The sequence below is a fragment of the Centrocercus urophasianus genome, unplaced genomic scaffold, assembly GCF_019232065.1.
Source record: "Centrocercus urophasianus isolate 14NV4802_14NV808 unplaced genomic scaffold, USGS_Curo_1.0 seq_20, whole genome shotgun sequence".
NCBI classification, from domain to species: Eukaryota; Metazoa; Chordata; class Aves; order Galliformes; family Phasianidae; genus Centrocercus; species Centrocercus urophasianus.
The window spans coordinates 15,005,571-15,025,801 of record NW_024884756.1 but is presented as its reverse complement, the minus strand read 5'-3'; the positions used below and the strand labels follow the sequence as shown (position 1 = coordinate 15,025,801).

At 36.0% G+C, this 20,231-nt stretch overlaps 1 protein-coding gene across 7 annotated transcripts in view; it reads left to right on the top strand.

Moving 5' to 3' along the window:
* OSBPL6 (oxysterol binding protein like 6) overlaps positions 1 to 20,231 on the top strand; it is a 76,727-nt gene that overhangs the window by 51,618 nt on the left and 4,878 nt on the right. For 4 of the 7 annotated variants that reach the window (XM_042822214.1, XM_042822217.1, XM_042822216.1 and 1 more), the window contains 15 exons: positions 101 to 214; positions 340 to 504; positions 994 to 1,126; positions 1,570 to 1,673; positions 2,598 to 2,690; positions 6,983 to 7,045; positions 7,216 to 7,290; positions 10,737 to 10,902; positions 11,882 to 12,012; positions 14,020 to 14,127; positions 16,274 to 16,411; positions 17,414 to 17,498; positions 17,690 to 17,943; positions 19,193 to 19,330; positions 19,670 to 19,733. In XM_042822214.1, the coding sequence (XP_042678148.1) occupies positions 101 to 214; positions 340 to 504; positions 994 to 1,126; positions 1,570 to 1,673; positions 2,598 to 2,690; positions 6,983 to 7,045; positions 7,216 to 7,290; positions 10,737 to 10,902; positions 11,882 to 12,012; positions 14,020 to 14,127; positions 16,274 to 16,411; positions 17,414 to 17,498; positions 17,690 to 17,943; positions 19,193 to 19,330; positions 19,670 to 19,733 (1,831 nt within the window). The remainder of the gene's footprint in view (positions 1 to 100; positions 215 to 339; positions 505 to 993; positions 1,127 to 1,569; positions 1,674 to 2,597; positions 2,691 to 6,982; positions 7,046 to 7,215; positions 7,291 to 10,736; positions 10,903 to 11,881; positions 12,013 to 14,019; positions 14,128 to 16,273; positions 16,412 to 17,413; positions 17,499 to 17,689; positions 17,944 to 19,192; positions 19,331 to 19,669; positions 19,734 to 20,231) is intronic. The other 3 variants (XM_042822218.1, XM_042822219.1, XM_042822220.1) reach the window with 3 other exon arrangements.

Here is a 20,231-nt window from a genome sequence, read left to right as displayed (position 1 = left end):
TATTCCTAAAAGCAGGAAACATTTCAGCACCAGGTATTTTGCTGTTAATTATAATGAAATACATGATACTACCAATTTTGTACTCTGCTTTTGGTTTCAGATACAGAAGGGCAAAGTACATGGAAGCATTGATGTAGGCTTATCAGTTATGTCCATTAAGAAGAAGGCTCGCAGAATAGATCTTGATACGGAAGAGCACATTTATCATTTGAAGGTGATACATCAAATATATATTCTCTTTTCATCCACAGTGGAAATACATAATAGTAATTAGGAAAAATCTGCTGTGGGAGAAAGAGTGTTATTTTGAATGCTTCTTTATAATGAGTTACTTTGTAGGTGAAGTCCCAGGATACATTTGATGCATGGGTTTCAAAATTACGCCACCACCGGCTGTACCGTCAGAATGAGATTGTGAGATCTCCGAGAGATGCCAGCTTCCATATATTCCCCTCAGCCTCTACTACAGAGTCTTCACCAGCTGCTAATGTACCAGATGGAAAGGTACGTTGTGTCCTTTTGTTGGAAACTCATGCCTGCTGCACTTGTTCATGGGCAAGCCTGAATTTCAGTGGGCTCTGCTTGGAGTGCCAGTAGAGAAGAGTTTTCATTGGAGGAACTGATAGCCAGCAAAAAGCTGGGAGTAGCTTTCATTAATGGGCTGCTGTAGAAATTGTGCACAGAACTCATTGTCTTCAGAAGAATTTGCTCTGGCTTTTTGCATCTGAGATAAATCTGTCTGTTGTTCTGTAGTTTTCTTCCTCTTTAACAACAACTTCTGTAAGTGGTGTTTAGCAAACATAGTTTGTGAGGTCCTTGGTTTGATTCTCCAACATACTGTGCAGAAATACCTGTGTTATGGGCGACTACATAGCCAAATCACAGATGTCACTGAAATCACAATGTGTACTTTTTTTTTTTATCTCAAAAAATATGGTGATTACACTGAGCAACACATGCAACAATAAGTGTAAGCATTTTATTATACCTTAGGTACAACAAAATAGCTTCCCATGGCAATCTCCTATACCTTGCAGTAACAGCCTTCCTGCAACCTGCACTACTGGGCAGAGTAAAGTAGCAGCCTGGTTGCAGGACTCTGAAGAGATGGACAGATGTGCAGAAGGTTAGTCTTTACCATTTTGTGCCTTGCTCTTTTAGCAAAATGTCTTGTTGGTAAGAAATAACATACAGTCAATGGAAGTGGTTAAGTAGCATCTTTACATGCCTATGAGGAGCTCTTTAGGTAATAAACTAGATGCTTGTAGTAGGAACTTCCTTCTTAGCTTGTGTTATGATGTTGCTTTTAAATTAAAAAAAAGTATTATCTTAATGGATATCATTATTAAAGTATGCTTAAGTTTTAAGGTCCAATCTTGTTGCTGACTGCCATAGAAATAACAAGTGCTCAGCATCTCAGACAATAAGGCTACTACTTAGGTGCTTTACTATTGGATTTGAGGCATTTGACTTTTGTCGTACAATAAAATGCCAGTGGTGAACATTATGGCAAAGAAAATATCTGAACTGAAGCACCTAATGTTTTTTTTTTTCTTTTATATGTTTTAGATCTTGCTCATTGTCAGTCAAACCTTGTGGAACTCAGTAAACTTCTTCAAAATTTAGAAATACTACAGAGAACTCAGTCTGCACCAAATTTCACAGACATGCAGGTAATTCTGTTTGATAATAAATAATCATGCTGAAGCATTTGTTGGTTGCGTTAAAGGTATTGTAAATATGCTCTCTATTAACTTAAAATTGATTTTCTGAAATTGTAGTAACTCTTAAATGAAAGGCTTAATCGTGTTTATCTTAATCATGTTTAATAGTGTTTAGTGTAAATGGATAAGATGTATTAAGATAATTTGAGTTAAATAGGAAGGATCGAATAATTAAGTCATTTGCAAAAGCAGAACTAAGAACCATTACAATAGAATTATATGTACACACTGAAATTACACTTAAGGAGCTGTTACTGTGCTCAGTAAGATACTATTTTAAGTTTTTAAGGAGTGCAGTTTCATACCTTCAAGGTGGGGAGGACATTCTATGTTCTAGAGAAGAGGGCATAGTCACAAAGGCTCAAGGCACTGGACCATTTCCCACTTCATGGTGAGTCGTCTGCTTGACCACAGGAAAGCAACAGCAGATTTTAAATCTTAAATACTTTCTTCCTTTTTCACTCAGGCCACTTGACTTTTGAAGTCTCCCAGTGGTGTTTTTGTGTTGAAAAGACCTAGTTCCAATGAGGAGACTTACCATTTCAGGAAGAGCTGAGCATTTCTCTGATACTGAGAAAATAGAAATCCATAAGGATTTCAAAATCTGTTCCTAAATGTTGTGCGCTGTGAAGACAGTGTACCAATTGTTGTGCTAAATGAGTTGAACACACCTTTTTTTTTTTTTTTTTTTTATAGTAGTGGCATAGGTGTCCACAGTTGGTCACTGCTGTAGTTGCAGGTCATGGCAGTAGCGTTCTTTTCTTCACTTTCTTATTTATCAATGTCTAACACTACAATTCTTTACTAACTTGTCTGTATTGCTTGTGTCAACTTAATAGTACCTTGTTGCTTTTAACTATTTGTGCAATGTAGGCTAACTGTGTAGATATTTCAAAGAAAGACAAGCGGGTCACAAGACGATGGAGAACAAAAAGTGTCAGCAAAGATGCAAAAATTCAACTTCAGGTACTGAATCCACAATGTTTTCCTTTTCACTGTACTTTTAGATTAACTTTTAAGCATGAACTGATATATTAACTGAAAGTAGTAATTCAATGTACTGTCTCTTATGTTCCTGATGATGCAAATTAAATCTCAATTGGTTGTTTAAAACCTAGACAAGATAGTGAAAAATGTATTGATTTTACTTTCATATGAAAACATTGCCATCTAGGGAAAGGAAGAGAGGCTGAACACTAGTCAGTTAAGGTGCAAAAAAGACGATATGCATGCAGCACACAAAGATTCTGGTATTTCCATCTTAAACTAGAAGTAAACTAGACTAGTAGAGAGGGACAGTTGAGCAGGTGACATCAAACTAAGAGCAGAAAACATGAATGAAATAATAACGTGCCAGTTGCCTTTGTCAAAACCTGTACTAGGAATGTTACCAGTGAGCCCTATCTTATGAAACGGGCTACTATGGAAACAAATTGAATTAAACCAAAGAATAAATCATATGGGAAAAAAATAACAACTGACATAATCCTGCCTTAGATCTGAAAAGAAAAAGCACAGAAATAAGCATAGAAAACCGTATGTCACTTCTGGATCGAGGGAATCTTGCTGTGTTTTGTCAGAAATAGCTGCGTTATTTGAAGCCTAATCCAAAAACTGCTTTATTTTTATAACTGAGCAACTATTAATGAAGACTGTACTTCACAGACTTCAGGAGCTAACAGCTACCACTGTGCTGTCTGCTGTGGAATAAATATGTCAGCAACTTCTGATTAATTTAAATTCTTTGAAATTCATGCAGACTTGTAAAACCTTTACTATGTTCCTCAGAGACATAATAAGGAATTTCTGTGACTCAGAAACACAGTAAGAAGTTCTCTGTGACTCGTTTAAGACTGACATTCTTAAGGAAGGAAGACTGTAAGGAAAGAAACTTGGATTGCAGCTGTAGTAGGTGACTTTTCTTTCTACCTGTTATTCTAGATTAAGGACAACATGCTGAACCAAGAAATATCTGTTAGGTGTAAAAAGCTTTATTAACAAGGGAATTTTGGTGGTTGATGTCATACCCTATTACCTGCATGTGGAAGATCACTGTGTTTCCTTGTTGCTGAATAACGGTAGGCTACTAAAAAATACCAGGGAAATGGATGCAAGCATTTTTGGAAAGGCAGAGGCAAAACCCACGTTCTTCTTTCATACCACAGTGGTCTAGAGAAACTTCAGTAAAAAAAGAAAAGTATAAATTATTAAGGCAACAATATGTGATGATCTAGGATCACAAGGAATTGTGAGCTATACCTGAGTTGCCTGTGCCCTGTCAAAGTGACACTGTGCTGGGCTTCCTGTGGGAGACTCAGTTTGGCACCTGATTCTCAGGATGCTGTTGGTGCTATGGGTCACTTTGCAGATTCCTCTGAGAGTTTGTATACATAGCACTGCTCTACTTTCATCTGCCATTGCTGGAGAGATAGTGAATTCTGCTTAACTTGGGGCAGCTTTGACTCCTGACAAGTGTAGGGCTGGAAAATAAAAAGCTTATTTTATTGGAGCAAAGCATTAAATGATTGATGACTGACTGACAAATTAACTTGCAGGAAGACAGAAACAACAAAACAATTCTAAATTATGTACAGGATGAAAATTATTATTTTTTTTTTTTTGGCTGTTCTATTATCTTAACTAACTTGATTGGCTCGGTACACTCTTTTAAATTCCAAGGACTATTCTGTCCCAGGAATGGTCTGAAGCTGTGCTCTGTGGAAGATGGTCTCATTCTGACTCTTGTGTTGATCATAATTTGCTCATGCAGCTATTCCACTGGATTTCCTCATAGGTTGAAGTTTTTTTAAGCTTGCTCTCCTGTGGTGTTTTTCTACTAACCATTTTTTCTAGCTTCTTTCCATATAGGTAATTTTTTCAAGATTACTCCAACACTTTATAAACTATTATCCATTGCTTTGAATCACTGTCTAATTTGTGATCATTTCTTCACAGATAGTACACGTGATTTGCTATTAAATAGTTGAGAGATTTGATGCCGAAAAAACTTTTGTTGCCGTATTCCTTTCCCCTTTCTTCCATAAGTATCATTAGTTTTTTGGGATAACATACAACATACTAACATATAAAATAACAACATACTAACTTCCAGCTAGATGGACTATTAATTCCATTTGAAATATACGCACCAATTGATTGTAGAATAAGGAATTATTAATTACCAAAAAAGGACCTTTTGCAGTATGAGATTGAGAGCCAGAGAGCATGAAAATGAGGTGTTCTGTTCACAAATAGCAGGGAAAAATGCTGTAATTTTTGCTAGCTCTGTGTCCACTGTGTAAGATGCAATGAGAAAATTCTCCCATCTAATGTCTATTGTAGTCAAAATGAGTTAGTAAGATAGCTTTTGTGTGCCTGCTAATGCATTCCTAGAATATGAGTGCAAGGTGTATAAAGAGTTTTAAATGTACCTCTTATGGTGAGGACAAGTTTGTCTAGTTGCTTCTACTTGCTTTGTTTCTTAGAAACGTTTATTTGCCATTTAAGTATACCAGTCCTGTATGCACGTAACTTTGCTTACTGTGGTTAATTCCGTGATAAAAGTGGGGCTGCTTCACTGAGAAAAATTAATCATAGCATGTATATATGTGCTTTTTAGAATTGGGAATTTAGTTTTGCTGAATTAACAGCTTAATTTACAAGCCTTTTCTCAGGAGAAAAACACTTGGGTTGTTTCTCTGAAGAAGGGTTGCTTATATAAGGGAGGTTTACTTTATTTTTTAGAAGTCTATTTTAAAAAGTCTTAAGGTAATTTACAACAACAGCTTAATCAGTCTGCATTCATTCTTTTCTACAAAAACTGATTTTTGGTTGAAGAACAATTTTACATTCCCATGATTGTCAAAGATCTTGAAGAAAAAAATAGTACTGAACAGCAGCAAAATGAACCATCATTGATATAATTTCTTTCAGTGCTCAGAGAAGTACTTAGTCAAGGGTAGATGGAAGGAGAATTTTTTTTTTTTTTTTTTTAGCATAATTATTTAGTACAGAATGATTTGAAAAGTCAGCTTGTTCTGCTGAGGTTTCCAGATCATGAATTAAACCTGGTTTATTACTCTTTGCATTAAATAAGTACTTAGTGACATGTTATTAATTGTAACTTAGATAATTACTTGGCTTTATGTTGTGCTTGGGGGTGGTGCTTCTGTGGAACTCCTTGTTTCAATTTTAGTAATGTCTACCTGCATTCAGAATCTTGCAGTTTTTGAGTGCTAAATATATACATTTGTGCGTCTCTATGTACATGTATGTATAAATTTGTCTCTATTAGTTGAACAGTAATAGTGTGTTCAGAACTCTCATTCAGAGTGTAGACATACTTTTGTAGAGCACAAAGAGCTTTAAATTCTGCCCCTCCTAATAAGCTACATTATACTGTTCTTCACCATGATGTCCTAGTGTCTGAGTACCATTGCTATTCCTTTGATATCCAAGTTGCTTTCAGAAAGAGAAAAATGTATATGAATTTAAAACACTGAAATGGCTATAAATGCATATATAGATTAAGAAGAATGTAAAGGAATTGAAAATGTTTTTCTATAATAATAATAAGGTGGCTTTTTTAGTGTTACAAATTCATCCAAATACTTCAAAACAGTGATATGATGTTAGGCATTAAGTAGAAGGGCTTTGTGGTAAGCATGGAGCTGTTCTGCATCATGCCGACTTCATGCAGCACATACACAACTTTGATGTACCATGATGGATTTTGTTATAAGTAATGTAAAAATGAAGTTATGCAGGATGAAGCCGTATGTTAGGCATGCAAAAAACACAGTTGTTGGAACACCTAGTTTTTGTTTGTGCTACTCTGTCTGAGATTTTGAACTGCTTTGAAAGCTAATTCTTCAGTAATGTATAGAATGAGAAATAGGATCTTACAGAACACAAAAGGATGGTATGTAGTGAAAATGAAACACAAGCCCAAGTATGGACAGAGAAATGCCAGAAATGTGCACAGGAGTATTTATATAAGGAAGCTCCCTATAATGCACACACTCACATGTTTTACTATTGAGATGCGTGCATCTTCGGTAGCCACAGTTGATGCACTTCCACAAATGCCAAGTGATCTCTTTCAGAATTCATCTTCTAGGTGGTGAAGTGAAGGAGTTTTTGTTTTAAGTTTTCTTCCATGCCATAGCATCTGTTTTGTTTTCTTATTCCATAATTGCATAATGACTCTGAATAGCAAAGCTAATAGAATTAATTTTTCTTTTTTTTGTCCACTGCAGTCCAACTCTTCTGGAGATAACATTAGCGAAGTACCTAGCTATATAAGTCTCTGGCATACACAGGTGAGAACATATGATATGTTCTCAAAATGTGTAGGACGTAAGAGTTAACAAAATTGAAATCCACTTAAAGACTCTCCCTCTCCCTTTTCTGATCACCTTTCATCTTCCTCTGTCCATCACCCCTTCCCTTCTCTTTCTCTACTTCCTTCTCTTCTTGCATTCACTGTCAGGAAGGGCCGGCACCGAAGGGCCAGTTCAGCACAACACGACGCCGGCAGAGACTAGCAGCTGCAGTGGCTACAACAGTGAGTGGATTTAAAAATCAAGGCATAGCTTGAAAGACGGGAAGCTGTGTAACTTGAATGCGTAATAAGCTTAAGAAGCTGGTTCTTGCACTTTATGGAGGTGTCCATGCTACCCATTCTGAGCTAAGTCACTTAAAAGTGATCAGGCCTGATACAAGTGGGTATCACAGTTGGGGTTCTGAGCTTGTTTTCATGGTAATGTACCTCTTTCTTTATGCAGTTGCAAGTGACGAACAGACTCGGGCCTTGCACTGTTTGAAAATAGCTTTATTATTTATTGAATATAGCTTATATTATTTAAAATGGACTGAAATGATCACATTTTGTTAAAAGATTCTCATAACGGTCTATAGAAAGACAGTGAAAATGAGATTTGCCACAAACAAACAAGAAATGATGACACTTCCTGGTGGTTTTTTTTTGGTTTTTTTTGGGGGGTTTTTTTTTAGTAATGTAAGATTAGCCTTTTCATTTAAGGTACTTTGATTACATTCCATGATCCAAAAAAGTCATATTACTATTGCTAATGTCGGTTTTTCATTTTTGCTAATTCTCCAAGCCTTTGACACACAATTTGGAGCTCTGAAATCAACATGCAGGCTACTAACTGGGAGTGGGTGATGCTATTTATGAAACTAAATTAGCATCGTAAGTATACCTTCAGCTGCTGATTTGTTAGGAAAGCAATTATTAGGAATGCACAATATAGATTAGTCCCTCAAAGGATTAGTGAAACAGATGGGGAAGACATAAAGATATAGGAAAAAAAGAGCTCTGTGCAACTGAAGAATAAAATGAGCTTTAAACACATACCTCTACCTAGCTCAGTCAGTCAACATCAAGCTAAAGTTTTCGGAGGTGTGCTGCTCCAGCCTATAGCTGAAATCCACTAGCTCAGATGTAGCTTCTGCTTAAGCCTGAATAACTTGAGCCCTGTTGCCAGAACCATGAACCTCATTTACTATTAGGTCGTCCTGAAAAACGAGAGAAATCAGTGCTCCTCCAGTACCCAAAATAACTTCTCTAAACTTAATCCCTTGTAATCAGTTGAAGCCATGTATAGATGCAAAATATCAGTCAAATATTGATTGGGTGATCTTATCTTCTCTGCTTTTGTAGCAAAGAAGTAAACCCCCATCTCAGTTTGCTGTTTCTATAGTCTGGAAGATACAGAATTACATCAGGTAAAATGCAGAAGGGAGAGGCTTGTGTTACAAGCCACTGTACTGGGAACAGTCTGTCTCTATGTGAGCATGCAGTTCTGAAGAGGCTGATGAATGAGTGTTATTTCACCCTTGGAATAAATCAGAAAGTCAGGACGTGGTGTACCTGAAATCATGTCTTCAAAAATGAGGAAGAAAAACTAGAGGGATGCATCAAGAAACTATGTACTTAAAAAGATAGAAAAACTAATAGGTAATCAAGGCAGCATCAGACCACCATGAGTGTAAAGAGAAAGCACTACAATGAGAGAAGAAAAAAAGGGAAGAGAGGTTCATGGGCACTGCTTCTTAGATAGATGGTTCTTCAAGAAAATGAGTTTGTTTGCTGTTGTTTTTTTTTTTTTTGTTTTTTTTTTTCCATTGTTTGTGAAGAGTAACTTGGAAATTCTTCCAAGATGCAGATGAGGAGAGTTCATATCAGTCAACAGTTAATTATTTTTGGTTCATGTATCTAAAGCAGTCAGCAAAGCAGCTACTTGTCTCTGACATGTCAGTGTGTGTTTCTTGCAAGCGGTGTGATGGTAATTGTAGAGCATATGAATGCTGTTTCTAGGACTGAAAATAAAATGTTCTTTTTTTCAATAAACTTCACTGGAAAACATTGCTTTTCAGCCTGGCCAGCTGAGGTATGAGGCAGCAATGCTGTCTCTAGAAGGAATTTATTCTACATCCCTGTTAACAAAATCTTGATATGAGTCAAAAAGGAAGTAAAAAAAAAAAAACAAACAAAAACAAAAACTACTTTGTTGTATAAATAGAAATCAAAACAATGAGAGAAGAGGATAAAGTTTACACTGGTTAGGTGCTGTGAAACGGTTAGTCTGTGTTATATGTATGTGGAAATTGAAGGACAAGGTCGAAAATGGTATTGCCGGAATGTGCTCAAGGTGTGGTTAATAGGTCCAGGAGGATTTTAAGGGGGAAACCTAAGATGGCTATTGGTGACAAATGTTATAGGAAGGGATTGGTAGAACTATTCTTTAGTGTAATCAAATAACAAGGTAACAATTTCAGATACTGATGGCAGTATTTAACTTATCTGTTGATGTAAAAAAAAAAAAATATATATATATATATATATATGTATCTTAGTAATATGATTTTATTTTATCTGCTACTCTTAATCATGTCTCGGAAGACACTTTTTTATCCTCCATTTTTCATATTTGAATAATTACATTGGGCTGCAGAGTGGAAGTTTTTGATTTATACATTTGGTCAATATGATAAACTTGAATTTGTTTAACAATGCTTAATACTGAAGTAAAAAGATGTAGTTCTGCATGCATTCCCCTTTCATTTAGTTTTGAAAATTAGGTTCTTGACTGGATTTTTATACAAATATATGCAAATGGTAAAATAAAAACGCACTGTCACGCACACACGTCACATGTAAAGCAGCATACATACATTGCTTATGGAACATATAGGTAACTATTCAGTACACGTGATATATTTATATGTAAAACTTATAAATAAGGTACGCACTTATATTTTTGTTTACTGTACTGGAAACTATAGAAGGAAAAAAGTGAAAACTAATAAATGGAAGTCTTTACTGCATTTTACTTAACTGCATCTCTGTGCATTAATTTGTGGCTCTTGTACTTCAAATGAAAATTAAGTGAACATTTGTGGTTTTTTTTTATTATTTCATAGAAAATGGAAAGACCACATGATTTTCCCTTTTCATTGTTGCGTGTACAGTGGTTTCTACTTCAGGTGTAACAGTGGTTTTCGGATTGATAGGGAGATTAATTTTCCATGATACATTTGAGAATAGTATCCTATCTCTAGTCTGTGGAGGAACTTTTATGCTGGTACTCGAAAAATGGTTTCATACTATGTGGACTCCAACAACGATATACAAGGAAACGTGTTGTGGCTAAATTTTCTAGTTGTCTTTTAAGCATTAGGAAATGACCAGTTTTTGTGAATGTTAGAATTGGAATATTCTACTGCTAGCGATTAGCTCAATACTTAGGCTATTTTTGACTGTTTCAGTGAAAGTTTTCAAGAACTGCAAGGATTTCTGCATCAACTGTGCTGTGATTTAGGACAGTAAAAAGATATATGTTTGTTCTTCACATTTCAACCAAGCACTTTTTTTTTTTTTTTTTTTTTTTTTTTTTTTTCAGAAGGAATAATTTATATTTTGCTTCAACAGAATTTAAAAGTTGGTTTGCTTCTTAAACAATACATCTTTACTGTTTCTTGCTGTAGGTCCCTTTTAGTGCCACAATGTCCCCAGTTCGGCTGCATTCGTCCAATCCCAACCTTTGTGCAGATATTGAGTTCCAGACCCCCCCAAGCCATGTAACAGATCCTCTGGAGTGCTCTACAGAGTACATGAAGCTTCAAGAAGAATTCTGCCTGATGGCACAAAAAGGTAACTAGAAACATCAAACCTTTCCTTTACTGTGCTTTTCTGTTGTGTTTCGTTATTACCTTGACTTTATTGTGGCCAAGATGTTCATCTGTGTTAGATGATACCAGAAAAGAATTTAGAGCTGGTCAGGTGATTTACTTAAAGATTACGTATATTATCCTTCATGTATTTTGTGTGGATGTTGTGAATATGGAGAAAGGTAAACCCTCAAATGAGGGCTTTCCCTTAGAAAAAATTTGAACTTGTTTTTGCACCGTATGAATACATGGAATACATGATTGATATTGGAAACATTTGGCTTTATCTCTTCCAAAAGACAAATCAGAATGTCACTAATTCATAACCTTGTGCAGGGATTTTTTTCTTTCTGGGTGCAAATTTTTGTGAGAGATTCTCTGTGTCTATCAATGCAACGAAGGTAATGTTTACTACTAAAATGTACTTTAGAAATGTCACCACATTGCCAAAAAAAAAAAAAAAAAAAAAATTTTTTGCAGTTTAAAAAAGGTTTTAAAATAGTATTTGCAATCAGTTTGCTATGTGTTACATAAAAAATGCAGGAAAAATATGACACTACTTAAAAAATAAAGTCTATTTGAAGACCAAGTAATCCTTGTTATTGATGCAATATTAAGTCTTAGCCAAACTTCAGATTTTATTACCCTGAAACATAAACAGAAAGGAAAAAAGAGAGCCTCAGACACAGATTTTTCCAAATATGCAATTTTTCGTTCACTCAGCATCAAGAATATACTTAAATAAGGTGTGAACATATTGTATATACGTTGCAACTCTAAGAAGCAAGTGGTTGTACTTAATCTGGATACATATTACTTGAAGTTCACTCAGGCCTGTATTTCAAATTTCTGTATGTGTGGGATAGAAATCTCACTCTGTCTTTATTGCTAAAGTATTTTAATAAATGTAAGTATGTATTTCCATATCTGAGAAGACCCCTGTTATCTTTTTTTTTCTTTAGTGCATTCGCTTTTGAAGTCTGCCTTTAACAGCATAGCTATAGAGAAGGAGAAGCTTAAACAGATCGTCTCGGAACAGGATCTTACAGGTCACAATGCTCAAATAGCACACCTCAGACAGTCCCTTTCTCAGGTATGTTCTTGATTTGATTGCAAGCTCAGCTGATTTGCCAGATGCACTGTTTTTGTTCTGGCTATTCCCTGAGGTAGGGGAAGCCAAGAGAACAAGGTTCTTAACCAGAAATATGGCATATATTCTGCTGTGGACATGAGAACATAGGTCCAACCTCAGTGCATGTGGAGGATATGTATCGTTTTTTCTTTTTGTAAGCATGTATTTATTATAGTTTTCCAAGGGAAAACAAGACTATCAACAATTTTTATGGGAAAGATAGATATCTTTTTTGGCGCCGCCTCTAGCGCATTCAAAGAGATACTCTAGTTTTTTTAAATTGAGTTTTAAATTTTGACTGTGTATTTTCAGATTTGTTTTATATGTCCTTGTCTCCAACTACAAAAGGAATTATGTGTTAAAGAATAATCATGGGTAAACAGGATTTTCAAATCCAAACCTGCTTCTCCCACTTAAGCTAAAGGGAAGTTTGTCATTGGCTTTAGTTGGGCAGAAGAGATGGAGCAACAGTAAGTGCTTTGATGGAGTACCCTACACCATTTTGTGAGATGTATTTTCAGGTTGCAAAACAACTCTAGTGTTTCAATTTAGAAAAGCTGGTGCAATCAAGAAATGACAGCAGAGATGTAGGGGCAAATAGAACTTGACCCAAAAGTGAAGACAATTTCATGCATTATTATTGTTACTGAGTTGTATTTTTTTGCTGTGAAATTAAAACTGAGACATAATGCTTCTATAGGCATAGATGTGTGATGTTACATAGATTGATTACTGCATATGGCAGTAAAGAAAGATTAAGGCCAAAATATAATGGTAACCATTTATTGTCACTGATACAAATTTAACCAGGACTTGCGGAAACTTGCTAGCAGCTGGTGTAAAATAGATGGTGGTATGTTACTCTTGTTCGTGGCCTCCAGTGTCAGTCTAAAAATCACTGTCACTCATCAGTTCACTGTCTCAATGGGCAGTGAATGGAAGGTTAGCATAGTCAGTTTCTTGATCAGGTTTTGGCAGTTTAGGAAGCTACAGCCCAGTTGGTGTTAGTGGTCTTACCTTACATTTTCCCTTCCATGTGAACATGCCCAGGTCATTTCAGAACAAAGCAAAATGGCATAGTTTAAACTGTCTTCAGTGACTGTTAAAACCTATTTTACTTTGATCCTACATTGTTTCAATGCAATCATGTAATCTGTTCCAGGGACAGGAGCAGAAAGATTGTGACTGTGGTAACAATAACTGCCCACTACAACAGTATGTCTGCTGTTCTGTAATTCCCAGTGTGAGGGATACATTAGGTTTATGTCAATTCATGTTCTGGGTGTATAACATATTATGCTTTTTTGGAGTTCAACTTGCGTGTAGTCACGTCCTTCTAAACATCATGCGATGTGTGTGTGCACCCGTGTTTATAATCTAGCTTGGGCATTAAAGGAGGAGGAAGATTAGCAGATACCAGGCACCATTTACCATTTTACTGGCATCAGTTTATTTTGTGGTCCATAGTTTTTTGTGAGCACACACATGCATATACAGCAGCTTGGTCTGGACAGGCAGATGTCCAGTGATACTAGTCATTTTTGTTGTTTTCTCCTGAAAAGCAAGCAGTTTCCTTCTGTGGGCTCTAAGAGTTGATAACTATCGTTCAGAAAGTGCTGTTGAGTCGTAAATCAAGAATATTGCAGTTGGTTCCTTTGTTCTGCAGTTTCGTAAGCTACTGGCATAGCTACTGAAGAGCTACTTGAAGAATTAAGGTAGAATGCAGCTTAAATTGTGGGAGGGTATCGGTGCCTTCTGACCCTAGAAAATAATTGAAAGCAAGCCAGTGAAAAGATGAAATGATGTTATAGGGGGTCTTGAAATGGGTATTTGCTTATAAATGAAAGAAATTGGGTTCTGTGACTTTTTTTTGCAACGTTTCTGAGGTTAAGATTTTTTTAAAAATATTTTTTGGCTGTTTAACAGTTTTTTAAATTTGTAAGTAAAATGTGCGATTTTTATTTTAAGGCTCTCAACCAGAATGCTGAACTAAGGAGTCGCTTGAACAGAATACATTCAGAATCTGTTATTTGTGATCAGGTTGTCAGTGTAAATATTATCCCTAGCCCTGATGAGGTAAGACTTCAGCCTTTAATGGGTTTAGAATATGATCAAACCCTGCTGTTCCTCACTAATAGCTAAAACAGATTATCAGATCTCTCAGGCTGGAAATTGGATATCTGTAGATGTTTTCAGACCATACTTTTTCTACATAAAATTTGAACTTTTGTCTTTGCATATGTCAGGGCTCACGAAAGAACTATGTTCTCTGCAGAGAAATAGGGAGGGATTGCAGCTTTGTGGGAATTAATGAGGTTTTACTGTAATGTAACACACAATAACACAGCAGGTAACTATTTCTGTATCGTCTCTTGCCAAATCAGTAGAGTAGTGTAGTGTCTAACGGCAAGTGATTAGGTTTAATATCTTGAGTAGTGTTCAAAGGGTTCAGTGCATGAACCAAGCACTATACTAAATGTCTTGCTTTCTTCAGTCAACGGATAATCAAGTGTGTTACAAATCAGTCTCCCTTGTGAGAAGGACAGATATGAATTTGTGACCTCTGATATGTTGCAGTTAGTACTGTCATTTTGACAGCCATTCTGCTTGCATTTTACTGAAATACTTTACATCTGTCACTTCCATTCATTATTTTCTATGCATACATCATTTCAATTAACATACTGTGGTTTCCTATTTTTTTTTTTTTTTCCAAGAAGAAAGGCAAGTGAAAATCTGTTTCTGGTTACTTTATTTGATTTTTCAAAACATCCCATTTTTTGAATGCTGGAGACTGACAAAGAGAAGATGGAGGTGACACAGTGCCAGGGCACAACGACCTGTGGTTGAAGCAGCTGACAGTGAAGTTCTGAGCAATGACTGTCTCTTCCATTTTGTATTTTTTGCTGCTTAGCTGTTTCTTTTTTAATATGTTATCTTCATACAGGTGTGTCTGACTGAAAAAGTTTCAAAGAGGATCCCAGATCTCTCTTTCTTTTTTGTAAATATAACCTTTAGTTTATGGAATACGCATTAGTGAGCATCTTTTGTTTGTATTTTTCCATGTTCCTCGGGTTGATACAGAAACTTAAAATTTTAAGTACTTTTTGTAAAGATAACACTGAAATGAGCTGTTTCCATTATAATTATTCAAACACCGTAAATCATCCACAGGCTTATAAACCTCAGTTAAAAAGGATGAATTTTTGACCTCCTGGCTTGTTTGTGACTTTTTTTTTTATTGTCAGTGCATTTTGAGGCACCTGTATAGAAATGAGATGAAGGTGTCAACAGAGTCATTTGCTGGACTTTCGGAGTAAGGTTAATGGAGCTAATATTCCAATATGAAAAGAAACTGTGTTTCAAACACATTGTATTATCCCAGAAACATGCTGTATAAATTAAGGGATTAAATAAGTCTGTTTGCCTCCACAGCAGCTGCTGCTTTAGTGGAATAATTCAGAGAGAGAAAAGCTTAAATATTTTGTTCCTCCTTTTTAAAAGCTTGTAGAGTAACATGCTGAAACATGGCATTTCTCTCATCAAATAAGAAGAGAAGAAATGTTGAACTATTTAAATTAGCTTGCCCGTGAATTGATATCCACAGAGCACAGTTTGGGAATTCTTGCATTTGCAATTCTCTTTAAAATAAACCATAGAGAATTAATTCCCGCTAGTAATTGTGAATCAGTGTTAATCACTTAATTCAAATGAGATTTTGGAATACGTAGCCAATTTTTCTGGGTATTCAAACTTTTATTACTAGACTAGTTAACAAGTCTACTTATTTTGAAGGTAATGTATAACTCCCTAGCTTTATTGAGTTTTTGGAGCTGGGTCCAAGTACAGTTAGTTGTTATGATGAGGTATCTTTCAACTGAATTTCATAGTTGAACTCATTTGACACAGTGCAGCTATTGTTCACCAAAGCATTCCTTTGCATATAGAACTAGCTCTGTAATTATTCACTGCTGAAGATTAGTAGCAGGTGCAGCTTAGAAGCAGGCTTTAAATGAAGGCGTGTATCTCACTGCTCAGATTGCACTTTATTTTGTAATTGTTCCAGCCTCGCTTATTGAGTACACGAGAAACCCTACTAAAATATTATCTCTACTGTCTTTTCCTATATGTGACACAGAAAAATATTCAGGTCATTTACCACTTTTATGTGTATTTCTTTATTATTAGAAGTAATATTTATATTTCTCTGCATTATTTACAGACGGGTGAACAAATTCATGTCAGTTTGCCATTGTCTCAGCAAGTTTCTAACGAGAGCAGGCTCTCTATGTCTGAATCAGTGTCAGAGTTCTTTGATGCACAGGAGGTGCTTTTGTCTGCCAGCTCGTCAGAAAATGAGGTAGGCTATGATAGTGTACTGCAGCTTTGCTGTCAGAAAGATTCAAGTATAGATGTCACTAGTGAATGGTTTTTTTTTTAATGCCATTTAGAATAAAAAGGTATCAGAACTCATAAGGGTTAGATAAATTTGCCTGAGACTCGTTTGTGATGGGCTGCAGAGGTTCTCTGAAATTTAAAACTGAGCTGGAAGTTGTATCAATAATTCATGTTCATTACATGGTCTTAGTAGACTGTGTCAGTTTCAGGCAAAGATGACTGCAGCAATTAGGTCTGACTATGTGGTCAACTAATTTAGATTTTAAAGTATTCATTAAAAATAAAACAAAACAAAGTTGTTCTATCATATTGAAGTTATTCTCTGTAGTCAGAGAAGTAGACAAGTGTCAAAAATTGTGACTCACTGAAGCTCAAAGGTGACCCTGCATCATGTGGCTGCCCTCAACTTTCCCATGGTATTTGAGCTAACTGCAATATTTTACAGATTGGCACTTCAGCATCCCGTTGGAGATGTGCACAAGACAGAGATAAACAATTTTTTATCGTTCTAAGAAAAGAAGTTTGAACAAAATTTTTAAAAGTAGTTTTAACACTGATATAGTTCTTGTTTTTCAAAATGATAGGTCAGTGTTTGTATTTGTGTCTGCTGAAATGTACATTTTAATGTTTGATTCTGTATGAAAAAAGTCTCACCATCTCTTCTCACCTCCTATCCCCTATTTGTTATGCTGTTACTTTCTAGTTCTTTTGATCTCATTTGGAGTCACCCTTTTGTAAATGTAATATCTGTATTTGGCTTCATAATAAGCAATGCAGAAACATAAGGAGAGCATGTTGGTGCATTGGAAATATGGCTGACTGAAACCTCTGGTTGATTTAGTTGAGATCTCTAATTGTGTGCCAATTATATATTTGAATATTTTTGTTTCAAGTAATTGTGTGTATAATTTTTTAGTAAACTTCATATACATTTGAATTAATTGGTATTTTATTTATGTTTTAGGCTTCTGATGATGAATCTTATATCAGTGATGTGAGTGATAATATATCTGAGGACAACACCAGTGTTGCAGACATTTCTCGGCAAAGTATACTGCTACATTTTGAACTTTGGCAAATTATGTTGATTTTGTGATTTGCTACTTCTGTGTACAAGACCAACTTTGCTGAAATCAGTAAAGCTGGGCTTATTTTTTCTGGTGGTGAATTTAGTTCAGTCACCAAGACTGTTTTTCTTAATGTGGTGCTATGTTGTGATAATACTTTTCTCCCTTCCCAGTTGTCAATGGTGAACTAACTGGAGGAGCGTTCAGGAATGGACGGCGAACTTGTCTCCCAGCTCCCAGCCCTGACACCAGTAACATCAATCTATGGAATATTTTGAGAAATAACATTGGTAAAGATCTTTCCAAAGTATCCATGCCAGTTGAGCTAAATGAGCCTCTGAACACCTTGCAACATCTTTGTGAAGAGTTGGAATATAGTGAACTCTTGGACAAGGCTGCTGAAACGGATGATCCTTATGAACGCATGGTAATAAATTTAGTGTAGCACTTCTTATGTCTGTATTAAAAAAGGAAACTGTTTTGTGGAGGTCCATAAAGCACCCTCTATTGGTCTTCCATTACACAGAACTTGCTTGGTCAGGTCCATCTGCCCTGTAGGTATGTCTGTGTTTTTCACCTGATAGCCAGCAGCCAGCATTTGGCTCTTATGTTTGTGTATATTGTGTCTTTTCTTCTTGGGAGACAGGGAAAGGTGGTTAAGGGACTTGGCAGCACTGTTGCTGAACATATTTGTTGTTCCCTGGCACAGCCTCGCAGCACTGCAAGTACCTGGCAGTAGATGGCCTGTCTTTTTGTCGTGGCCAGGTACTTGGGTCCATTAACTGCCCTGTTCACGTGGGCTGAAGAGAGCAAGGGATTCTAAATGCTAGAGTTTTTTCCTTACTTCTGAGGAGTTTGTACCTGTCTTATGATAGGAGCTTGAAGTGGAGGTAGAAGAGGTTCAGGAAGAGAAAGATGGTGCAACTGAAATTGAATTAAATTGAATATCTTCATATCTGCTACTGAGATGTAGTGCACTACTGGGCAACTGTTACAAGCCAAACTTAACAAGCACCTTATGTTTTCACACCCCAGCAGAAGCACTTTCGAAAACTGAAATTTTTGAAAACAGAAATGCTGAACTATCCAGATCAGACCATAAGTGATGGCTGTGCTGTGAATGTTGCCCGCTTTCTGCTCTGCTATTGGAAAAACCAGGAGCTTGTTATCTGCATGCCTGTCATGATTCCTTGAACTGCAGTTGCTAACTGGAGCTGCAATCTGAATTAATGTGGCATGTCAGTTAGCATATTACGCCAGCTGGCTCTTGTTCAGAGGTTGGAATGTACAGGTAGATATAGGGGGGTGAACCATGCACGGGAGATCGTGAGATACCTTAGCATGAAGTACATCCTCAGTGGGAGCTCTTCACATTTAGCAGTAAATAAAATGGGTACCAATGGGGGAAAATTGAATGGGGGAGAATTGATCCTGTCATTTAAAATTATCATCCAGTATTCACAAACAGCATGGGTGGCTGAGTTTGTGTTGTAGCTCATGGGTGATAAGCTCGATCAAAGGTGGAAATTAGTGTCTTGTACAGATTGTTTTAGGGGCCTGTGAGAAGAGACTGACAGACCATGAAAAAAAATTGTACCACAATTCTGCTATGTGATATCCCACACTATAAGAATCTCAGCCTATTTTCTGTTATGTTCTTGTCTGCATTCCAATAGGTTCTCATAGCTGCTTTTGCAGCATCAGGTTATGCCTCTACGTATTTCAGAGCAGGAAGCAAGCCGTTTAACCCTGTGCTTGGTGAAACTTATGAATGTATTAGAGAAGACAAAGGATTTCGATTTTTCTCCGAGCAGGTAAAGCTTGTTTCTAGATGAGTATTGATGTTTAGGTTTCTTTGTTTAACAGAGTGATTTTCTTCCTTCTTTTGAGTTAAAATGGTATGTTTTCTTAATAGTAAAGAAAGGTAGCAAGTATGAGTGAACTCATTAAATACTAGAAGATATCTGTTTTTATAGTAATCTGTTGTAGTGTTTTAAGCAGATAATGTAAAACTGAAGCTTAAACTGTCATCTGGTTTCATAGCAAAACAAGTTAGTAGTGTGGACTGCTTACTATTTTTATATTGCAGTAACAGTTGTATTGTTTTTGGAATGAAAATTAATTATTTTTAACTCAGACAAGCTGTTTTTCAGGTTAGCCACCATCCTCCCATTTCAGCCTGCCACTGTGAATCGAAGAACTTTGTGTTTTGGCAAGGTATACATTTATAATCAAAAAGTACAGAACTTTTTTTTTTTTTTTTACTAGCAAGTAAGAACTTTGTAGAAGCTGAGCTTTGTATTTATTTTTTATACTGAAAGTTTGTAGTAAGACATTAAAAACTGATGCTTTGAATTAATTCACTCAAAATTCTCATTCTTAAGAGTAAGTAGATGTGTTACATTTTCTTGTCTCTTGCAGCATGTTTATACATTTCTATTTAAAAGGTTTTTACCAAGAAAATTATTTCTTATAATCACAAGCTGCTGGTTTTTTTTGTTTGTTTGTTTGTTTGTTTTTTTACAAAGTTGAACAAGCAGATGTTTATTTCTTTGTCTCTACTGTCATACACATTGAATTTATATTGAATAGTCTCAGAGATTTGACAGCACAGCACAGGTATAACTTCTAGAAGAAAATGAAACTTTATCTTTTCTGATCTAATACCATTCTCTAGTTGTTCGTTTTCTTTTTTTGTATTTTATGGCAACCTCA